The 25,081-nt window shown below is 39.1% G+C and overlaps 1 protein-coding gene across 2 annotated transcripts; it reads left to right on the top strand.

Annotated features, from left to right (window-relative positions):
* Window positions 1–606: 606 nt before the first annotated feature.
* MS3_00003133 (uncharacterized protein) lies at window positions 607–19,387 on the top strand (the record flags this gene model as incomplete). 2 transcript variants are annotated; one of them, XM_012941907.3, is made up of 10 exons in its annotated part: window positions 607–678; window positions 2,085–2,256; window positions 2,652–2,797; window positions 2,832–2,890; window positions 9,885–9,999; window positions 13,248–13,395; window positions 13,819–13,946; window positions 14,119–14,575; window positions 17,738–17,855; window positions 19,076–19,322. In XM_012941907.3, the coding sequence occupies 10 exons, from the start codon at window positions 607–609 to the stop codon at window positions 19,320–19,322; spliced, it is 1,662 nt and encodes a 553-aa protein (XP_012797361.2). The 2 variants fall into 2 exon arrangements, with proteins under 2 accessions (XP_012797361.2, XP_051070866.1); XM_051210851.1 differs by having other exon boundaries at window positions 607–2,797; window positions 10,036–13,946; window positions 14,119–17,855; window positions 19,076–19,387.
* Between the last annotated feature and the right edge of the window lie 5,694 nt (window positions 19,388–25,081).

Below are 25,081 nucleotides of genomic sequence, written 5' to 3'. Positions count from 1 at the left end.
GTGGTTACAAGCGATGGGTAGCACAGCATGACGACTTGCGATCTGGCGCAGATGTGTGATCGAGCAGCTTCAGCTAGGTTGTGTCCAGCAAAAATGATCAGGTCAGCATCGATGTCAAAAGCTTGCAGAACTATTACTGATGGGAATAATTTACTGCTACATAATCAACTTTTGGCACTTACTCTTAGAAGTGATATCTTCAACCGACTCATTGAAAAGATTGCATACATATGGAGGCTTGATTGAGAACCTAAAAATAGGTTCTCTATCTATTGTCTTTAAAAAACAAAGTGATTTCCAAGAAGTCATCACAAAGTGTTTATTATGAACATATTTGTTGTTGCGACGTCGAAACCCTACTAACGTCGCTTTTCTGTTCTATGTGAGAGATGTCACTTATTTAACGTTTCCATCCCCGATAAGTGTCAGCGAATTCAGTCTTCAGACAGAAATTCTACCAATTTACTAGAAAAGTGGTACTATTAGTTTGGTTAGGACATACTGGAATCCTGTAAGTCATTCCAAAGAAAATAACAGCCTTCTTAAGCGTGATTTATCGTGGCCTAGAAGTCACTTACTATTGGTTCTTTTGTTAGTTGTTCTTACATGGTTGTGTTTAAATCATGGGTTCAGAGAATAAATAACCTTTATATTGCCAAAAGTCGAAAGTTTGAGTGTGTACGTTACAGTTGTTGGGTAGTTTCTTTCCATTTAAGTTATATGTTTTCTAGAGAAGTAACCTACAAGAAGTTACGAAGCGTCGTAAATCTAGTATCACGTTCATTTTCGCACTTAAAGTTATGATAAACAATCCGCGACAAATAAAGAAATTTATCACCTTAACTTTTATGTTTTGCAAGGTTCTTGCCTTATCGGTTTTTAATTTAATTTGACACGAGGGTGTGTAAGCAGTTTACGTATGCGAGCCCAACTTGTCAGTATTAGTTCGTTGTTTATTTTTCCAATAGTGATGGTTACTAACATGCCACTGTGGGCTCTGTTTTCTGTGTCAAAGTGGTAGTCACTGTGTAACTACGCTTCCCAGTTGATGATAAATCTTAAAATATTTATTTGGCCAATCAAAATCCGCTCATGCACAAAATATGGCTGTGGGATACGTTAATGTATGCTTTAGAGCTTTCGCTACCAGCTCAGAACTATTCAGCTTATAGCGCACGCACATGTTTGGGAACCAAATTCTCCGTTGGTCGGTCAGTTTTGTGATGAATGACGAAAATGGGAGCCAGATTCAAGTATATTGTTTTATACCTGTCCCAACCTTGGTTCTCTTTCATGTTCGGTTTTGGTTTCTGCATATTTACATTTTATTACTAGGAATCTTTAATTCACTTTTAGTCGGTATTGATTTCCTTTTCTGTGAGTTTTATTTGGGGACTACACACCACTAAAATTATTATTCTTGAGTATATGTATCAATGATGGAGGCTTTAAGGTTTTAGTGAGTAAGACCCGTCGTGCTTAACATTGTGGTGAAAACCGATCATATAGGATGCAAGTCTATGGGCGTGTACTATACTAAAGTAAATACTATCAGTAAAAATCAAGGTTGAAAGTAACTCGAAATAGAGTGAACGAATTACTAAGTACCGAATCTAATGATATCCCTTAACAAATGGATCTCAGTTTTCAATCCTACCTCATTTAAAGTGTCGAATTGATATGATCGTAGTCGATTTGATTCATTTCCATACACAAGTCTACCTCACGGCTGAGTCGTAAGTTTCTCCCTTGTAATATGCGAATGTTGATCTGAGTTAGTTATTCTGTACAGTGATCCATCACACCTGTCCAGTTAAAATTTTATTTTGTCGGTTTCAATAGATTTTGAGGAAAACAAGTACCTGATTGAGATTCATAACTCAAAATCATGTTTCCTACTTTAGGATTTCTAAACTACGCCATTTTGTTAGAATCAATAGGAATCACTAAGTCGCTTTATATCTTTCTTTGTTGTTCGACTTCGTTTATTGTATTGGATTAGTTCTTCTTAGGTGTCAATGTTGTAACCTCACGTGAAAAAAAAAACGAAATACCCAATAGCCTAATAATTTTAATTCTTTCAGTTATCCAGTGGTTCAAGTGGAACCATGCTTGATCGTCTCCACTCTTATGGTAGAAACAAACTTTACTTCTTAAGACTTCGTCGATTCTGCCAGTTTATTTTAAGTCTCGGCAGGGATGGATTTTATGACGGCTGGCTGGGAAAGGAATCTTACTGCACTCTGAACACATCTGGTAAGTTCCTAGAGGTTTTGGTTCAATATAAATTTACACATAACCACAGTTTTCTAAAAGGTGTCAATTATGGATTAACTACATTCTTTAAATTATCAGTTCATCGGTCAGTGATTCCTCGTAGTGGTGCCCAATAGACCATAAGGGATTTGATTATTATTCTTGACTTGTAGCTTTATTTCATAATCATTAAAACCACATTCATTCATTTCGTTACACTCGTTTTTAACTTAATCCTGTCGATACTTTTGTGAGGTCATCTAATAGATATGCAAATATGAGTCTTGTGTTCACTTTTTAGATTCTGATATAGCCTCGACTAATGCTTCGTTTGACTTCTGTTTTGCAGTAAAATTTATCCTCATATGTGTTCACTTTCCACCGTCTCATTTTAGAGGATTTTAGACTGCTATATTCCGAGAAAGCTCGCGTTATTTGTGCTATGTGGTATTTTTTGTCGAGGCACAAGTTTAAAGAGGCTGCTAGATTACTAGCTCACTCAATCCATGCATATCCAATGTCATCGACCTGGATATGGCGGGTTAGTTTTCTACTTTTACCGTTTATTTGTTTAGGTGGCATTCCATATATTCCAGTGTTTGAAAGATGATGTTGGGTTGAGATCATTTAGTAGGTAAGTGGACTTTCGTAAAATCCGTTTTATTTTAAAAGTATTATGCTTTATCTGCATTTTGGCGTCCTTACCTATACAATAAGTTATCAGTGAACACTTAACCTCTAAACTTGGAGCTGAGTTACGTCTTGATACTATCCTGTCTGTTTCGTACACGTACATTCTGAAACAAATGGGCACTAAAATAAATAGGCCACACAATAAGGAAATATAGTTGTGAAGTAATAAAAGAACGAAAGGAGTTGTAGTCAAGACGAAACGGTTCAGTCAGAAAAATGTCTTGACTGCAGCTATCACCTTAACATGGTCGTCAGGCTTGCCTATTGGGATGACTTAATCAAGCTATATTAGCTAAAACACACTCTTTTGAGTTCTACCATGCCAGACAGGTCGGTTGGCGAAACGTTATTCCAGAAGTAGCAACTCACTGTCTTATGGCGAAATCTTATTGATTACTAGACATGGATGTAACAGCAGTAAGGGGTTTTCCTCAGATAGCATCTACAACATTGCTGCGTTCATACAACGGAAGGCGTTAGAATAGGTCCGCTCGAGAAATAGTACACCCACGAATTTTCGTCTGAGACAGCAAGGTCTTTTAAATATGTATTTTATTTATTTATTTTATTTGAACACATGGATATTGGTACAAGAGAGCGCCAATATATATGCGCCACACAAAACAATGAGAATTTAGGAAGGAGAAAAAGAAAAAAGTGGGGAACGTAAAAAGAAGATATGAAAAATAATAATAACGAAGAGCTTGGTGTAAGGTAGTGTAATAATAATAGTAATAGTAGGGGAACAGAAGGGTACAATCAAAAGAAATCTTTCAGTTAAGGAAGATACAACCACGTTTTATGAATAAAGTAAAAGAAGGTCACAGCATGATCGCCACTGGCTTCTATTCTGAGCCATATCTGATAACGTCTCTAGCCACTGTGTTGTACCATCTCTCAGACCCCAACCAGGGAGTCGTGAAGGACCGACAGAAGCCAGTCCTTTGCAGCTTTCTTTCATACCACGACACCATGTCATGCACTGACCACCTCTCCGCTTCTTCCAACCAGTCCCAGAGTCGGCAAATAATGCACGACGTGGAATTCTTTGGGACGACATTCGTAGAACATGTCCAAGCCACCGAAGTCGGTGTTTCAAGAGGGTGACACCAATTGAATTATCATCTCTGTGCCCGAACACACGATGCCGAACCTCTGCATTACTGACATGGTGTTGCCACTGGATGTCAGCAATCCTTCGGAGACAGCGATGATCGAACACAGAGAGTCGTCTAACGTCCTCAACTCGGAGAGGTCAGGTTTCACAAGCATAGAGAAAACTGCTCTCACCGACGCGTTGTAGATTCGACCTTTACACCCAGACTAACGTGACAAAGGCGCGAAAGATGGCCCAGATTGGCATAAGCCGCTCTGGCTTTCACTATACATGCATTAATCTCATCACTCACACCTCCACCAGCACTTATGCAGCTACCCAGATACACGAACTTCTCGACTACGTCTATCTGCTCACCATCCAGGGTGAGTACAGGATTAGGATCCTGCCAGTCTTGTAGAAGTACTTTTCACTTCGAAGGTGCAAAGCACATACCATACCTAGGGACACTGATTGCCAACTGATTAAGTGCGGATTGCATGCCTTGGGCATTATCGCATAGTAAGACAATATCGTCCGCATACTCAAGGTCGCGAAGTCTTTCTCCAGGTAACAGATCCACACCACCATTACTTACATTCATCAGAGCTGTTTCCAGAATGTCATCGATGGCAAAGTTGAAGAGAAATGGTGAGATTGGGCAACCCTGCCTAACCCCACTGCTCGAATGGAACAATGGAGAGAGGTGGTTGTATGCCCTCACTCTGCCTGAGGTGTTTTTATATAGGGCTTTTAGGATGTTAATAAACTTCTCAGGCACACCCTTCTTCAATAGACAATCCCAGAGAACAGTCCTGTCCAACGAATCGAAGGCAGCTCTGATGTCAAGAAACACTACGATTGTTGGCCTTTGAAAAGTATGGCGGTGTTCTAACATTTGGCGGAGGGTGAAGATATGATCAATACATCCTCGACCAGAACGAAACCCAGCTTGCTCCTCGCGAGTCAATCTTTCTTGTGTTTTGAACAACCTATGAAGTATGACGGAAGCCAATAGCTTGGACGCAATCGGAAGTAGACTTATCCCCCGATAGTTGATACAGGAACGACGTGAACCCTTTTTAAAGATAGGGACAACTATCGACTCATTCCATGGCGTTGATACACTCTCTAACTCCCAAACATTTGTAAAAAACGTCGTCAATTCCTTAGTCAGAAAGTCACCACCATCTTTAAAAAGAGCCGGAGGTAAGTCATCTGGGTCAGGTGATTTGTAACGCTCCAAGAGTTGGAGTTCCTTGCGGACTTCCTCCTCGTTCGGTGGATCAGTCATCACCGGCTAGGAGGGCAGGACAGTCTGACCAATGTTGCCGGAGCAGCAGGCCAGTTGAACTGCCCTTCGAGAAATTCTGCCCATCGTCCAAGATGTCGATGGATGTTAGTGATTCGCATCCCATCATCCTCGCAGATTGTTTCACTCACACCAGACTTCTTGCTGCCAGTGGCTCGGATGAGTTGGAAGAGCTTCCGGTCATTACCAGATGCAGCTGCTGCTTCCAGCTCATTAGCACGCTTCGACCACCAGGCTTCTCGGTCCTTACGGAAGCTTTGCCCAATTTCCTTACGTAACATCCTTCGTTTATGGTCAAACTCACGGTCAGCCGGAGTAGACCGACGGGCTTCAATGAGTTGTAAGGAGCCTGAAGAAACCCAGTGCTTATAAGCGGGACGTTTCGCGAACCCACAACTGACTGTACCCGACATTTTCATGGCGTCATGCAATTGCAACCAATGCTCATCTATACTTTTCGGTGGAGTGGTAGCTAGCCTAGAGACTAGCTCGATTCGATACTTACTTGCAACAGAAGTTGCAACCAGCTTGCTAATATCAATCTGTTGATGGCGGTCACTTCGTTGTCCACTGAAAAGTAAGGCAAGATTGGCGCAGACCAAGGCATGGTCAGAGTCCAGATAGGTACACCAAAAGGAGCGGCAGTCTTGTACACAACCACGCCAGCGGTAGCTGATCGCGATGTGATCAATCTGAGTCCAGGCTTGTGATGCAGAGGGAGGACGCCAGGTGGCACATCGGCGATGACTGTGCCGAAAGTTAGTGCTAGCCAGAAACAGGTTGTGGTTTGTGCAAAGTTGCAGTAGACGGTTCCCGTTATCTGACCTTCGACCAACGAGTCCCCATCGGCCACGTAAACGATTCTCTTCTGTGCCTAGACGCCCGACCTGAGCATTCAAGTCTCCGGCTTGTACTACAATATCTGTCGAACGCACTTTCTGGAGAAGAACAGATAACTGGTGGTAAAACTCATCCTTGATTGCATCCGGGCTGCAATCCGTCGGAGCATAGGCGGAGATGACGAAAAGACATCGTTTCTCACGCCGATTTCTTCTCACTTTGATGGAACTTTCTAATCTAACAGCACATAACCGACTGTTAGCGGAGATCCAATCGACTAGTGCTGGCTCAGCTCTAGCGCTTAGTGCGGCACCAACGCCAGCAAGACCATGACGAAGATGCCACAGGGTCCCCGGATAAGCGCACGTAAAACAAGCTTTTTGAAGTGACAGATGTAGAGCGAATTTGTAGTACTTCACCAGAGTCTTGAATACGGGTCTCGGATAGACAGCAGACATCGATATTAAGACTTTCCAAAGACATAGCCAGCCCTATCTGTTGTCCGACCTGCATAAGTGTGCGAACGTTGAAAGCAGCCAGTTTGAATGGTGCACGTGGTTTCAGAAAAACTGCTTCAGTACTCATGTTCGGTGGTAATATACAATTTTCAACCGGACAGTCACTCGAGAACGTTTAGATACAGTCGAATTTCCGCCAAAGACGAGCCGCTGTATAAGTATAAAAGAGGGTGAATAATGTGGAAAATAATAATAATAATAATGATAATGACAATAATAGTAATAATAATAATAGTATTAACAATGACAATAATTGTAATGATAATTGAATCGATTGATTGTTTTTCGAAGCGAGAAAAGTAATTTCCATAAACATAGAGAGTTCATCATTTGTGTGTGGGCTGTGATACTGCCCGGGTGCCTAGACCGAAGCAGGTGGTTATCTTAGGGGGCCACTCCCCGAACCTTTGACCTAAAGGTCTAACCCACAAGGCAGTGGAGCATCGTAAGGAGATGCAGTCCCATGGTAGCCGGTGACCAACGATTGGTTCATACGCCATTTGTTCCCGCAGGATACTGGAGCCCATATGCACCATTGGTTTGAGATCGGGTTAGAGCGCCTGACATTCGCTTTTCGTCCTCTCATTTTCGTAAACAAGACCCCCGCCACGAGATGGAGATGAGTAGGACTTCCCTGGCAGAGGCTGTATACGCGTGGCCGTGTGAGAGTATTTCGAGAGGGAGAGCGGACTCTCCCCACTCTCGGCCGTACCAGGGCATTCGAGGCAAACCTTTCGGTTAACAGCCGAACGCGCTAACCGGTTGCGCCACGGAGGCGACCAATACATTTAAAACTTCCGGTATAAAGTTCATGTGTAACCTGAGTCAATCAGTTATTATTTTGGCTCTGGGGTTACGCCCCCAGGTTATTCATGACCATCCTTAACACAGTTTCTTTTTTCAGTCCACGAAGAAAATATATCCTTCTACAGTGTAAACTATCGGGAAGTGACAACCGTCTCCATACCTCTAACAGCATCAGAGACTATTTTGTTCATGGTCCAATCCCTCTCTCACCTCTTAGTGCTTCGCCTGCCTCCACGATTAACTCTCCTCGTATGGCTATCACCGTATTCCACCAATGCTAAGATCCGAGTCCACGAAGTGTTATTCTTTGTTTCATGAAACCATGCTCTTAACTAAATGTTGGAGCTTTCAGTGTTCAGATGCTATACCAGATATATTAACTTATCTTGGAAGTCTAATCAGCCCCAATGGGTTTGTGTCTGACGAAATCTCAGCACGGATTCGAAAAGCTCGTTTGGCTTTTGCCAACTTACATCACCTATGACGAAGGCGAGATATCCGTCTATCAATAAAAGGACGAGTATACTGCGCGGCAGTCCGTTCTGTTTTACTTTATGGCTGCGAAACATGGCCATTAAGAGTTGAAGATACTCGTAAGCTACTAGTATTTGACCACAGATGCCTTAGAAATATTTCTGGCATCTGCTGGGATCACCGAGTAAGTAATAGTGAGATTAGACGCAGAGTATTAGGGAATGATGGTAAATCGATTGATGAGGTTGTGAATCTTCATCGACTGAGGTGGTTGGGCCACGTGTTGCGTATGCCTGAACCCCGATTACAACGACGCGCAATGCTGAATAGTGTAGGGGATGGTTGGAAGAAAGTTAAGGGCGGCCAAATCAAAACGTGGCATCAGTGCTTGTGGTCACTAACTTCTGATCTGAGCCATGTTGGTAGATGCAGACTACTTGGTTGGGGTCCGCGTGACGATCATAACCAATGGTTGGAGACTGTGTGACACGGCTCAGAATCGATCACAATGGCGTCGGTGTATACACTCTTTGTCTTCCCTTAAACCGTGAGATTAAAATCGCTTCATATTTTTCTTTCTACCAGCCAATTCTTTCTTCCTGTACTATAACCTTATATGCAATCTTTCTTCTATAATATTATCACCACCGAATTAACTACTTCTATGAATCCGGTGTTCAGCTTGCTGTGCTAATGCGGTGTGGCAACTTGGACCGATACATATATTTACCTGGTCCTATGTTGTAGCTGACTGACTGGGAACTACTTTTTAAGTTAAAATACTCTTATATTCTCATGCACTGTCCGTACTTGGGACCGAAAATGGTAGCCTGTAAATAATTGACGTTATAGGTTCTATCTCCGAAGTAGTCTATCATGAGGTAGACGTCTACAATCTTCTTACTGCGAGCATATTACACTCTCATATTAACACTTTGACTATCTATCCTTGTTAAACTGGTAACCCCATGTGAGTTCACAAGTTGTCTATCGTGTTTAATGTAGTGACACTACCCCATGATAGGTCAAATGAATGTCCAAACCTGTAACCCAAGTATTGAAAGTTGAGTAACTAAACGAACAAATCAGCTCTACTAGTAGTTAACTGTTATATCTTCAGAAATATCAGGTTCTTGTATTGTATTGGAGTCCGTGAAACCAGGCCGTTATAATAAGAGCAGTAGTATTGTGGATATGAAGCTAAGTGTAAGGTTCAGGATTAATTGACGGTAACTTGAGAAAGGTAAAATAGACAACAATAGTTTATACAACAAACAAATGGTTACAATTAAGAGCACACAATGACTCAATAATCCAGATGTTATACAATTAAGATATAGTTCTTCATAAGATTGTTTCTCAGATCGCAACTTTCTCGATATTTATCCCGTTATAATAGTGAGAGATTATTTTTCAGTGATATAACTATGGTTTCAAGTTAAACCATATAAAAACGTTGCATGCACAACATTTCAAACATTATGTAAGGTAGGTGACTTGAGGATTTTTTTCGTCTAAAGACTTCTAGGACTATCTTGAGGAAAGCAAGGTTTGTAATGCATTTATATAAAACAATTGTACCTTTTTATCTAGTATATATGTGGTTGGTACCGACTAAGGATACGCCTAATGAGAACTATCATATACTGTAAAATCTCAGTATTTTTACGTCGTAAGACGGTGTTTTTTACAACCCAGTCATAAACAGGTTGGATTCCAAAGATTTTCTGAACTTATTATGAGTGGCTTTCGTCTTAAAAATTTGTTTAGGCGTTACCCACAGTGTTACAAGTTTGTGTTACACTATACAGTATACATTGAACTTAAACAAAATCAATTTATTTCCTGTAGATATGTCTTGTAATGATTTTTAATTTTGCTTTTTCAGGGTTTTGGATGGGTTTCTTCTGAGTGATGAAAATAACCGTATATTAGAGTTTATATTATATGAGATCAGCAAAGGAAACTTGAATGCTGTACAGTTTTGTCGCACAAATATACAGGTACGTTGAATCCCTATCCTGGTTATTTTTTGCAAGTTACAATCTTATTCTACAACTCAGAATATGGTTACTCCAGTGGAATTAGCCTCTCAAATTGTTGATGGAGATTATTATGGTGACCGTTGATCATTATTAATAAAAATTCATGGGAGATGAAAAAGATTTTTACGAAACCACACCTATTTTCTTGTTAGTTTTTATTTACTATCCTATTTGTGAACTTGAATCGATACATTATTATTGCTAACTTCGAGTTATTTCTATTTATCTTTGGGATTGTTACCACCGACAATCTTACTGTTTAATATGCTTCAAGTGAAAGCTCTTACGAACTCTTAGGAAATGATTTAAAAATACAACCCATTGTTTCCGTCTGTTATGTTTACTGGAATTTTGACAAGTTAAATTCATTTTCAAGAATCTCGATTCGTCAGTTGCACTTTTTGCTGCGTGTATTTTTACCATTTACTCACTAATTTATGAAGTCTTCTCTGATATATTATTCTAATCTTTTTTGCTCGTTTTGTGGATGTTTTCTATTCATACATTGGCAAGACGCTCACAAATCATACCTAATATAGAGGGATCTTAGAACTGCCAGCTACCTGCTCACTTTAGTCCAAATAGAATTCTATTTTCCTACCAACTCTATCTATATTTATTGGTTCTTGTTGCTATTCTATCACCCCAACAATTTCCTCAACATTTACATAGTATTTGTGTTGAGATATCGAGTTTGCTACAAATCACCCCCTTTTTGATTTAGTTCTACAAACCGTACATTTAAACATTCAAAACTACAGTTTCAAATGGAAGAATAAACTTCTTAATCTAGAAAATATGAACTAGATCTACATATAAAGGTCGTGTTTTATAGACACAATCTTAATGATATTAGACATTTGATTTCAGACAACTAGTGTGGTAATTCTAAGCTTCACTTTGAACGCCTAGCAACCACTCGATTGGATAGTAAAAACCCCATTCACAATAATAAGCTTGGTGACCATTGATGGTGTAATGAACGAAGATTTGATTAGAGGAAACCAACTTTGTATTTGTAAAGTATGAAAATAATACATTTAACACACCATTTAGACATCTTCCTTGAATTGTCTCTTACACACCATCGTTCATCCATTCCTGTTGCTTCTCCAACTGCTTCTGTTTTTCTTACTCTTCTCACTTTCCTCTTCTGTTAGTAATAATCCTACTGCCGATTGCTGATACATATTACGTATGTGTCCGCATAAGTATCACATAAGACAATGGTAACTCGGTGATGTATGAAAATAAATTTATGTCAGTTACTCCTGAAGATGATTAGCGGAAATTTGTCTCTGTTTATAAAACCCTTTTTGGACTCAGCTCCTGCCTCAGTCAATCACAATCGACATAAAGACCAGACTGGACGATTTTTAATGAATGAATTCCACTACTGAAATCACTTCCAGCTTCTCTGCACTTTTTATTAATGTGTGCTACTATAAAGGTCATATAGTTTTCAATCAAACGATCGAATCACATTCTGAATCACATGATTTCTACAAAGAACTCAAGCTACATCAACCACGACTATTGTCTATTTTCAATACATTTTCTCGATTTGTTTTCACTATTCACTAACCCAAAAACTCGTATTTCATTCGGATTTGAGTTGCCTTCAGTCTCTAGACTGGCTTTAACCCAAGTCTCCCATACCACATCGACCAAACGAGACGAAACTGGTAGTTATGTCGATGATAACCAAAAATATTAAACATTGGAGAGTATGGTTTTAAAAAAGGGATGAATTCGATAAATAAAAGATTTGAAATTAAGTTTCAGTCCAAGGCTTAGGAAAATACAATGAGTGAATGCATCGGTGCCACTGTACTTCGATTTTGCATGTGTGAATATGCTTCTGGATAAATACATACACATCCCCTGAAGTTTACTTTTGATTGATTTAGAGACGAGAATTTTAAAAACCAATTTGAGAAGAAAATAGTTAACTTTTATGGGAAGTTGACATTTACCAAGTGGCGTATAATCAAAATTTGGTAACAACTAGTAATTTTCGGGAGTTTTTTTTTAGTTTTGTTGTCAATGCCTGTAGCCGAAATAAGGACCAAAGGCAACTCAAATCCGAATGAAATACGAGTTTTTGGGTTAGTGAATAGTGAAAACAAATCGAGAAAATGTATTGAAAATAGACAATAGTCGTTGCTGACGTAGTTTGAGTTCTTTGTGGAAATCATGTGATTCGATCGTTTGATTGAAAACTATATGACCTTTATAGTAGCACACATTAATAAAAAGTGCAGAGAAGCTGGAAGTGATTTCAGTAGTGGAATTCATTCACAACAAATCGTCCATTATATTTAATGTACCGGGATATGTCTATCTTCCATCATTGGCCAATCACTTTTATGGGATGTGTTATCGGTAAAGCCAATTAATAAATGTTTAGCGAAATAATTATGTCAGTAATGCATTTTATGAGCAACAGGTTGCAACAATTGACATAACATTTCAGAGGATATGACAACTGCTCTTCAGCCGCTTTACTTTCAACCACTATCCAGCTATAATCAGAATGACACGATGAAATCGTTTATATATATTTTACTGCAGTTCATTATTCTATAGCAAGCTGAAAATGAATTAAATGGAAAGTTCTTAAAGATTCATTTCCTAAATGTTTGACAAACAAACGGAGCATGGGCTGACCTTTAGATATTTAACAATATATTTTCAGTGGTCTTGACAGCTTATGATCTTAGTAAACAAAAATAGAGCGAAAATAGTTTCCGAGTAATCACAACAGAATCATTTTGACTAACATAGTTCTTAAATTTCCAGAGTTCTAACCCCTAATTAAAGCTTGGAAAGGGCAAACTCTTTGATTTCAACTTCCTAAAATTGTTCTCTCACTTGTTTCTGGAATCTCATCAGCAACAGAACATCGAAGTGTGGAACTTAATTCAGTTGTTTTCCTGGTTTTGACAAGATATCCGAACCCCTATTAAAAAACAGGCATACTGTTAAACAGTCCTCTCTGTTTTCCTGGATAACCATGTGGCTATGGTCAAACATTTAAAAGATATATCAACTAACAAAAAATCAGCTTGCAATTAACCGAATAAAAATAAGAAATTATACGATAAAAAATTAGTCATTCACGAGTGAAACTGCTTTCATAAACGAATATTTCAGTATAAACAATATATTGCTAAAAGTACTTGTTATTCCCTTTTTTGTTACAGCCTGTTCAACGAAATAAATATGCAAGTCTTCATACAGTTTTGACTAGAGAGCCAGAATTTGCACATGTTCAGCGATTACAAAGACTCTATGAAGGTTACAGCTTTTATGGAATGTGGCTTAAACAAATTAATTCATTAGTACCAGCTAGTAAGTTCTGAAACCCTATCTATCGTCCGTTTAGAAGAACCATTAAGACCAAAAAATACCTGTCTCCCAATAAATATTTGAAAGCCAAATTTTGTCAGGTTTACTCAATCTTTTAAATTTTTTGCTAACGAATGACTGTTAGTTTTCTTTCCTGTTCAATTTTTAAGCGAAAAAAATACTGTGCAGTACGATTGACAACTCTGATTTAAGACGGAATAATATTTCCGACCACAATTTTTATAAAATTTTAAATGTGCTGTAACTGTAACCCAGGTAGATTAAGTATCTGTGTAAAATATATGACACATTCCATTGCACTGAATTTTAGGTATAACCGTCTTCTTCATCACGAAGTTGACCATTTCCAATCCATTATAACCGTATAATTTAATCTGACTTCGTTACTTTTGATCTTATTTTTAGGTGATCCCGATGATATTCATATGACAGCCGATAATTTAGCTGAGAAAGCTTACCATCGACTACAAGAAGTTGAAGCTCTCGTTTCTGAGGGTCATTTATGCGACACCTTTGTCAGAGCATTTGTTGAAGTAATTTTCCTCTTATTGTCTTATATTTAAATGAATATATCTCAGTTCATATTTCAATAGTTTTGAATAACCATTTATCAGTCAATATTTCCATCTAATCCTCATTGTCTTCAATTCATATCTAATATGAACTAATTTACTATTGCTTGTTTAATTCCTTTTGTACTCGTAGATACTGCAATATTTTAATGAATGTACACGTGCACATGCCTTACTACTTAGTTATGCTCAAAAAGTACCTGAAAACCCAAACACCTTAAGATATCTATGCGAATGGCATAAACGTCAACCTGTACCAATTACTCATTCATCAGCAGTTTTGTCTCCATCTCATCCAATAACCAAAAACTGTCATGATTCCTCAGCATGTAGTTTAGATCTAAGTGACGGTAATACAACTGTTGATGAAACTACACAATCGCATACGTCCCATCAGAAGAAATCGCCCAAAAGTTTGAAGAATTCAAAAATGTATTTAGAATATCGTATATCATTTAGCAGGCGTACATTACCTGAACCAGCTCCGAACCTGCCTGATAATTATGAATCTATGTCGAAAAAAGAAGTAAAAAGTTTATTAAGGAGAAGTCATAGCCATTTACCAACTATAATTTCTTGTTTAAAACGTGGTAAGTCGATCAAATATCTGTTCCTTCTCTGTGATATTATTCAAGATATTTTCCTAGCAACTTACAATGCTTATATAATCAATATAAATTTTTATTCGTATTCAAAATAGAATCTGTGAAATTCCATAAGATGTTAAAATAGTTCTCGGAATACTTCGAGACGATATATGTAGTTGACGGCGTATTGGTTTTTTGCTTCCTCTAGATCACCCTGAACGTAAGTCGTATGACCGTAGAAACTTAAATCACAAGTTTAGGAAAAATCAATGGACTTCAGCTCCGTCTACAAACCTGACAGATGCTTGGAGACTCATTACATCTGGTTCTGAACATGATTTGGAGCGAAGGAACCTTAGACTTAAGTTTATAAAAAGCCTACCTAATGATCGTGAGTAGTGGTGAGTAGCAAAAGCGGAAGAGATGAAAAAGACAGCGGTGGGTAACAGTAGATTACTATCCAGACTTATCAAAGAAACGTGTATTAAAGATCCGGCAGGACTATTATCCACTCTCGATCCAGGAGATTGAACCGATTGGCAAAACACTAGGGGAATGGCCTTTAGCGGTAATTCAGTAACCTGCTATCTCCAAGTAACCTGAAGGCAAACTGATGTAAGTCCTTGAAATCTTAATGAGGTTGATAAGGTTATTGGTAATCTAAGTGATGGATAGCACCAGGGCCTAATTGACTAACACCCAAGATTTTTAAGGTTGGTGGTCCAGTTTTAGCAGTTCCACTAATTGAAATCTTAGTTAAAATCTGGTAACTGAATGTAATCCCATCTGACTGGTTTCGATCACTGATCGTCCCAGTTTATAAGAAAGGACAAAAATTCTCTTGTAACAATCTCAGAGGAACCAGTTTAATATAGTATCTAAAATATTAGTGTCATCTGTGGTGTAGGTGAGATATGCGTCTTCTGACCAAACAGAGTTCTCCCCTTCTACTTCATGGATGTAAAACATGGCTATTAATAGTAGAGGATATTCGTACGTTATTGTTATTCTGTTATAGGTTTCGACGAGGCACTGCTCTTGTATTTTGGGAGTATAGTAAACAATGCTTGGGTTAGTAATAGAGTATAAGGCAAAGAAGGTGGGTCGATTGATAAGGTAGTAAATTTTCATCAACCGAGATGGTTGGGAGATGTGTTACATATCTTCAACCACCGCCTACCTCGATGTGCGTTGTTTTCTGGTTTAGGATTAGGCTGACCGGACTAGTCAAAAAATGGCATCAGACCATGTAGACACTGGAAATCGGACTTACCCAAGTTATTAGGTGTAGACCACCTGGTTGGGGTGCGCGTGATTATCGTAGCCAATGGTTAGAGGTTTTTAATGACATAAATCAAAATCGTTTGCAATGGCCCATGTGCATCCATTCTTTGTCTTCTCCCAAATTCTGAGATTCTAAATCCCTCATAATTGTTTATTTCGTTAATTTCTATTTTATTTCCGAGTTATATCGTCTATCTTCTTTCTTATTACCACTAATACTGTTACCACCTCTACGATTCTGGGATTTGGTGTGACAACCTTTGAATTGTAGTCTAGCCATTTAATTAGCGTATTTTATACAGCAAATGTGCCTCAAAGTCTAATTTATGAACCTCTCTTTAGTGTGTTTGCGTCCAGAGCTTTTCGACAATTTTTGACAAAGTAACGTTTCTTGATGATAATAATCTCTTTAATACTGTGTATTTAATTGTATGTAGCAGATAATAGTCGATCCAAAATTATCGACTAATTGCTGTCTTATATTCACTTAGCTCGTGAATATTCCAAAATATGCTTAAAAAGGTTTTTCAACAGTCGTAATCTTCCACTCATCTTCCATTACAAACATTTTTGACCAGCTTTGTTTTTCCATAACCTTTTTTTACCTGTATGATATATTTGATTTCTAAGTTGCATTTCAGTCACTTATTCCTTCTCCAAATATCAGACGAGGTGAAAAATACACCGACCTATGCGGTAGTTCTCGGATTTTACACTATTTAGCTTCATAAAAGGTCGTGAGCTTTTTAAGAGCATGTGAGCATATTAAATAGTTAAATACGTAGTCAGTTATAGCAAATTTATAACAAAACGTTATTTGCGTTGTTAGAAAATAACATGGTTCTGAAATTTGATCTGCCAAATACAAACACTGAGCGCTGTTTCTTTTCAATTATATCAATATTCAGCAAGCACATATTTGCCAAGTTTCTGGATCCGTGAGTGGTTTTTGTACAATCAATGTAGCAAGCTAACTATTTTTACAACTATGGATTAAGTGCTAGGTATACCTGTAGATGTTCTCGATTTCTCTTTCTGCATGTTACATTTTACGATCCACATTAGAAACATCTAACACCTGATCATTTTCATAGACTAGCAGCTTCTACTGTTTTCCTAGGGCCTGGGTTCGAGGAGTACTAAGGACAAGTGTGAGGTTTTAGACAAACTAAGTTGACCTATAGAATTAATGATCACTTTTGGTCGTAGGTAGTTTTTTTTTATTACATTCTTTATCTGTCCAACAACCATTAATCATAAATGACTACTATAAGTGGGACGATTTAAAAAAAAATTCACTGCAGTTTTATTTTAATTTAATGTTATATCGTTCTCTTTTTATCTTCTACAATTCCAAGAGATTAAATAAAACTGTCTCCTACGTTAAGGATGTTAATTAGTCTTCGTTACACCAGTGAAATGTTCTTTAATCTCAGTGCTTCATCATCAGTCGAAAAATTATGTATAATTTTATACTTCATTTTATAAAGTTCATTGTTTATTTAATATAGACTAAAAGAACGTTTCTAAATTCACTGTTTATCAATTATTTGATTAAAGACCTTGACTACTGTAGTTTTATTTTAGTGATAGGTTTTGATTGTAGATTAGTAAAAATGCTCAAACTGTTTGTTTTGTTTTTTAAATTGTTTTGAAGATCTTCATTACGAATATAAATTAGAAATGGAATACTTTTTATGTCATGTTTTTAGCATTCTTTAGTCCATCAATGTTATGACTGCTAAATATAATCTTTCCTCATACCCTGTTAATTTTACCAGTTGTATGTGAAGATTAGATGTCAAGGTTTTATCTTACTTTTTTGCTGTTATACTACCTACCAATTACTTAACATAATGTTGTTTATAATGAATTTCGTAGGAAGATTTTCTGATGCATTGGATCTATCATTTTTACTGCTTGATCACCCATCTTGGGCTGTATACCACGAACCTTGGCGCCTCTTACGGAAAAGTATATTATGCATCGGCAAAACAAAGTGAGTCAATTAAATTATAATTCATGGATTTTAGTAAAATAAAACAGTTCAGTTGTATGCAATTGTATCCATAAGCTGACATACTGCCACTTAAAATACTGCTTGATAAGGAAGGAAAATTTTAAATTACTGGCATTTATTAGTTGAAAGTTTTTACCGAAAATCATTGCAGAAACACCTGTTCGATCTAAAAACAGATTTTTGCATGTACAATACCAATTTTTTCTTACTTATAAAACTATCATCCAACAGTTTAAACAATTGAAGCTTTATTACGGGCAGTATTCGTTAACGTTGGGATTAATTGTGTGATGCTGGTTTGCAACGTCTATAAAATTATGTCCATCTGCTCACTTGGATTTTGTTACGTGGAAAAATTTTCCTAGTTGAAAAGTTTAAGGATTTTTCTAAAGGTTCTCACGCATGTTTGTTCTCAGTTCCACCTGAAAAGTAAGAAATCTCATTTTCCTGTATGTAATAAATTATCAGTGATACCTAGCTAGTCGTTTTAGTGGTAATTCAATGATTTTGTTCAGATTCTCGAATCCAAGCGGCATTTCAGTGAGGTCTAGTGATATGAAAGGATTACTGAAATTGGGTGTTATAACTTGTGGCATGTGTGCCCTGTTAATGTATAACGTAATGATACCGCCAGTTAGAGAGCAGTGAATTATCGATCGAACCAATGACGCATAAAATCCGTACGAGCAGTCTAGAGTACTTATCGGTCCTACTTCCTGCTTAGCCCAGCCGGTTAAGTCCAGAACACCAATCTCAGCCTCTACAATATGAATCATTTATTTCAAACATACTCAGTTTATATACCAACCAGACAGACCACATCGTACCAATAAAATAGGAAACAACACTTATACAAAATTTGGCCAAATGTGGGAGGTAGTAATTAGTCGTATAATAAATCAAAACAAGGCTCATAATAAGAGGGACATAAATATGAATAGTTTAGTTATTTAACAGCTATACGATAAAAATATACTCATAGTACTGGTCCATAAATGGATCCGAAAAGTTACCATCCATTATGCTTATCGGGGCGTAACATTAGGGTAATTAAAGTGATAATGAGATCTGTTACAATGCTTGGAATTCGTGCTATACGTTAATAGTTTTAAAACTTATTCTCCATCTAAAAAAATCAAATACTTTGAAGTGGGTTTTTCCTAACAACTCATTTTATTGTTCGTCATGTTTTATTTCAGTTCCCAAGTTTCACGTGCATGGAATATGCGAAAATGGTATTGGAATAAACTGCAACTTTCTTTACCTAATTTACCTGTTATTGCCAAGTCTATGAAGTTATTGTTGAATAAACTCGATTTGACCGAATCGAATCAATGCGATGATGAGGAATCAAAACTGAATGATCGTTTAAATGTCGAATTAACAATTGTTACTAATATGAAACCAGTTATTTTTCCAGAGTTTTCCAATACAGACTTATCTTGATTTATATATATATATATATGCGTGTATATATACTATATGAGAGCCATTTGAAATATAAATGCGCATTGACTATGGTGTGTGTAATTCATTTTAAACTTCGTTTATAACAAACATATAAGGCTATTTTAGAAGCTCTTCACGTCAAAATTATTCTAGGGTAAGGTTATCAGCTAGCTGTTGACCATAGTGTCTTCACATGTATAACAATAAATGTGAAATTATTTCATAAGGAATATTCTACCGATGCCCACTTAGCTTATCATTGCATATCACTGTTATTAATATTCTTTAGAATGATAAAATTAAAAGAATCGTCATCATTAGGTGAGCTATAAATAATAAATCGAAATTAAATTCTGTATTTCACGTTATGAGTATGTAACAAAAAGTCACTTTGTCCTAATTCCATCGAGAATTCCGACGTTTCTACACTGTTCTGCAGCGTCTTGTGTGATGTTATTACCATCTGTATAATTTAAAATTTAGTAACTAATTGAAGAGGCAACTCAGCAGGCAAAAATCTGGATAGAAATTTGAACCTTGATGGTCAACGTCTCTTAAGTTTTTGTTTTTTGTTCATGCTTTTTCAGTTAAGTTCGTATGATGAACATTTCGACTCATCTCTTAGCTCTCTGATCAACAGTTTATGCTTTTGGTTAAGGCCGCATTTAGGGAACCCCTACTTTTCATCCACTTATGATAAAATTGATCCATGTCATGCCACACTCCATCCGTTCATCGGATTAAATGTTTTGAAAATAAACTTCCAATGATATGTTGCTAATACCGTCTGTTATAACTTGTGACCGCCGATTAGAGAGCAGTGAATTATGATTCAGACGCGTAAAACACGTGCGAACAGCCTAGAGTCCTGATTGGTCCTGCTTCCCGCCTAGCCCAGCCAGTTAAGTCCAGAACACCAATCCCAGTTTCTGCGATATGAATCATTGTATTTCAAACATACTGAGTTTATATACCAATCAAGCAAACCACAACGTACCAATAAAATATTAAACAACATTTGTACAAGAATTAGCCAGATGTGGCTGTAAATAAGAGAGGTAGTAATTAATGTGCTGGGTATAACTCAAGAATGGTAAAACGTATAATAATACTTTATGGGTCAAAATAAAGCTTATAATATGAATAGTTTCAGTCAGTAACAACGTAGAACTTCGTACGTACGTACATCAGTTCGAGTTGCCACACCACATTAGCACAGAGATGCAGTGGTCGATTCAAATCCCGTAGTGATAGAGGCGGTAAGACTATAAGCAGTGATCGGAAAAATTAGGGTTTGAAGGAGTTATTTAAAGAGTATAATCCAGTGAGATAAATTTGGAAGGAGAAAAAAAAAAGAGAAAAGGAGGATTCAGGGGATTAGAATTTGGGAGAACACAAAGAATGGATGCACCTGAGCCATTGCAAACGATTTTGAGCCATGTCATTCAGGGTCTCTAACCATCGGTTGCTATCATCTCGCTGATACTAACCAGGTAGTCTACACCTACCAACGTGGATCAGTCCACTTGTCAGTGACTTCATGGACTTGTGCCATGTTTTGGTCTAGCCGCCCCTAGCTTTCTTCCAACCTATTCCTATACCACTGAACATAGCACATCGAGGCAGTCGGTCGTTCTGCATACGTAACACGTGTCCCAGACATCTCAACTGATCAAGTTTAACCACTTCATCAATCGATTTGCCATCCTTACCTAGTACCCGTTTCCTAACAACTGCATTACTTAATGGTCTCAGGATATATGAGCAATGTTTCGAAGACACCTATTATCGAATACTAGTAACCTACGAATATCCTCTACTCTTACCGGCCATGTTTCACTGCCATGAAGTAGGACGGAACGAACTGCTGCGCAGTAAACACATCCTTTGGTTGATAGACGGATATCTCGCCTACGCCATAAATGACGCAAGTTGGTAAAGGCTAGTCGAGCCTTCTCTATCCGTGCTGAGATTTCGTCACACACCAGATCACAAGGGCTGATGAGACTTCCAAGATAAGTGAAGCGATCGACACGCTCAACTACTTCACTCCCTATCGCTATTTAGGGTGTCCATGCGACCCAATCCTGAAGCAACATTTTGCATTTCGAGGTGGAGAATCGCATCTCGAACATGCTTGCATTGTTGCTTAGAGTGGTCAGAAGACTCTGCATTTTGTCAGCGTCTTCACCAAATATAACTATGTCGTCGGCATATTCCAAGTCAACAAGTGAACCTCCCGTTAGAAGTTCAACCCTTGGAAATCTAGACGAGGAAAGTGTTATCTCTAAAAGTACGTCGACGACAAAGTTAAACAAGAATGGAGAGAGTGAACAGCCCTGACAAACACCACTTGAGGTAATCAATTCTGATGACAGTTCGCCATAAGCTCTCACTCGACCAGTTGTGTTCGAGTAGAGAGCCTTTATAAGGTTAATGTACTTCTTTGGTCCTCCTTTCAGTGATAAACACTGCCATAGAACCTTACTATCCAGAGAGTCGAATGCCGCCTTAAGGTCGAGAAATACTGCCATTGTGGGGCGTCTGAATGTGTGTCTCTGTTCTAGAACCTGACGTAGTGTGAATATCTGATCTATACAACTACGTCCAGATCGAAAACCAGCCTGATTTTCTCTAGTCTGCTCTTCACGAGCTTTAGTTAGGCGTCGAGGTATTATTGAAGCTAATATTTTAGATATTATATTTGTCAAACTGATTCCTCTGTGATTGTCACAAGAGGACTTTTGTCCTTTCTTATAGACTGGCACAATCAGTGATTGAGACCAGTCAGATGGGATTACGTCCAGTTCCCAAATTCTACTTAAGGCCTCTGTTAATCTTACTGCTAATACTGGACCGCCATCACAATTGATTGATCACTGGTGGTGATCAATGTCATGCTTGTCTAGATCGAATGCTATCGATCATGTTACAATGTGGCCACCAGTCTAGGTGACTCGACACTGCGGGCACTATGTATTGAGATTTAGATGGTAGTTGGAGGTAGTCAACAGGAAACCCTGGACCCGGGTTTCGTGCTACTTGGCACTCGTCAGCAAGGTGTACCTGTAATCTTGAGGGAACTGGTGCTTCCTGGCGGATTCGATCTCGTGTCACCCAGTTTCACAGTCAGAGACGTTACCACTGAGCTATCCGAGCCGTGACTAACCTCCTGTAGGACTGAGATGTAATCACAATTGATTGATCACTGGGTGGTGATCAATGTCATGCTTGTCTAGTCCTTATTAGTGCAGATCGAATGCCATCGATCATGTTGCAATGAGCCCACCAGTCTAGGTGACTCGATCAATCAATTGTGGTTAGTCACGGCTCGGATAGCTCAGTGGTAACGTCTCTGACTGTGAAACTGGGTGACACGAGATCGAATCCGCCAGGAAGCACCAGTTCCCTCAAGAATACAGGTACACCTTGCTGACGAGTGCCAAGTAGCACGAAACCCGGGTCCAGGGTTTCCTGTTGACTATCTCCAACTACCATCTAAAACTGGACCGCCATCCTTAAAAATCTCAGGAGTAAACCTGTCAGGGCCTGCTGTTCTCTCTCGCCTCAGATTTCCTATGGCTTTTTCAACTTCGTAAAGAGTCGGAGGACCTACACTAACTTGCCATTCAGGTTGACTGGAGATCGTGGGAAACCGAAGTGTGGCTGAAGGCCAGTTGAACTGATCCATAAAGTGTTCTACCTATCAATCCAGTCTCCTGGATTGAGAATGAATAATATGTCCATTGTTCTCTGAGATTGTTTCGCTAACAGTCGGATTCGTAATTCCGGTTTCCCTAACGAGTCTGAACAATTGTCTGCTATTACCTATTGCCGCTGCCTTTTCCATCTCTCTTGCTTTCGCTACCCACCACTGTCCACGATCATTGCGTAGACTTCTTGTCAGCTTGCGCTTAAGCTAACTCCGCTCCTCATTATGTTCAGAGCCAGGTGGAATGAGTTTCCGAGCATCTATCAGTGCGATAGATGCTGCTGAGATCCAGTGTTGCTCCCTAACCTTACGGTTTGCCGTACTAGCAGATATCACTGCTGTTTCCACAGCTTTTCGGATATCATTCCATGCTGCATCGGGGGGGGGCATCACATACATGACTGCCTAACTGTTTTCCTAGTTGTTCCTGAAATATACTCTTAGCTTGACTATCATTAAGTAAGGCCCTAAGAGGTTTCCTTGCAGTGTCTTTCCTACATCCAGTAAGACGCAAGCAAATACGCGCTCGTACTAGAGCATGCTCTGAATGTAAGCATGTGCTCCAGAATGAGCGACAGTCTTCTATCGTGCCCCTCCATCGGTGGCTGATAGCGATGTGATATATTTGGGTCCAACGTTGGGACGAATTAGGGGGTCGCCACGTTAAAAGATGTTTTTGTTTATGCTTAAAGTTAGTATTTGCAAGGAACAGGTGGTTATCTGAGCATAGCTGTAACAGACGGTCGCCATTATCTGTTCTTTGAGCCACGATGCTATAAGATCCACCTAGGTGTCTTTCCCTATCGCTTAGTTTACCTACTTGAGCATTAAAGTCACCGGCCATTATCACTACATTAGAGCGCCTAGCTTTTCGGAGAAGGTCCGAAAGCTTTCTGTAAAACTCATCTTTTACATCATCTGAGCTGCAGTCAGTGGGAGAATAGGCAGAGACGACGAAGAGGCAATGACGAGTGTCCCTATCTTTCCAGATTCTTACTGTTCCGTTTAGTCGGACAGCGCACAAACGACTGTCTACTGGGATCCACTCTAAGAGGGCTAGTTCTGCCCTAAGACTCAATGCTATACCTACGCCGGCGAGGCTAAGGGAAGCAGAATCGGGGCTTCCAGATACACGAAATGTGAATCGAGTCGGTTATTTATTTTGGCATGATGAGGTCAAGTGAATGACGCTACTCGGATCCTGTATGTGCGTTTCGGAGACGCAGCACACATCGATGGCGCAAGATTCTAAAGTCCTAGCTAAGGAAGCCTGTTGTCCTATTTGGCACAGTGTTCAGACGTTAAAAGCTCCTACGTGTAGTTTAGAGCGTGGTTTCAGGAGACCAGGAATAAAGTTCCGCGTACACGAATCGTTTGCTCGAGCGGTGGGAGGTGATAAAGAGACGTGAGGAGGGTTAGTCATGGAGATAAGAGAGGTATTAGGAGGTGTATGAAGGATTTGAATGTGACCAACTTGGTCTCGTGTGTTGTTACGGGTGTGAGGGCTGGTGTCACTTCCCGGCTGCCCACACCGTGGAAGGGTATTTCTTGAGGAACCTGAAAAGGAAATTGGATTAGTGTTGGTCTTAAAGACCTGGGAGCGTGACCGCAGAGCCCAAGGGACAACTGCTTGAGGCCGGTCTCGCACGGCCTTTTCGTGGAGGGTTTTTAATGTGTTAGCTCCGTTCTTCAAAGGGCCTTACCGCCGGAGACGGAAATCCGTGAGGTAAGGTGAGGTGTGACATTTTTAGGGTCGACCTTTTCTAACCCCACCCCTCCTTGTGGGAAGGCAGCATCGCTGCAGATGCTGGTTGTCACACCTCTCTACAGTCAGCAGTACGACTTCTCCCTCAGACCTTGAGCTGATGCTTTTAGTCTTACCGTTCTCCAATCGACCTGCCTGGCATGGTAGAACCTACAGGAACATATGTTCCAGCCAATATAGCTCGGCTGGGTCATCACGATAGGCAAGCCCGACCACCGCGTCAAGGTAGCATCTTCGGTCGGGATATGAATAGTTTAGTTACTTAATAATTATACAGTA

This window comes from Schistosoma haematobium, chromosome ZW (genome assembly GCF_000699445.3).
Source record: "Schistosoma haematobium chromosome ZW, whole genome shotgun sequence".
Lineage (NCBI taxonomy): Eukaryota > Metazoa > Platyhelminthes > Trematoda > Strigeidida > Schistosomatidae > Schistosoma > Schistosoma haematobium.
Note: the sequence above shows the minus strand (reverse complement) of the source record. Positions and strands in the feature narration are given on the sequence as shown.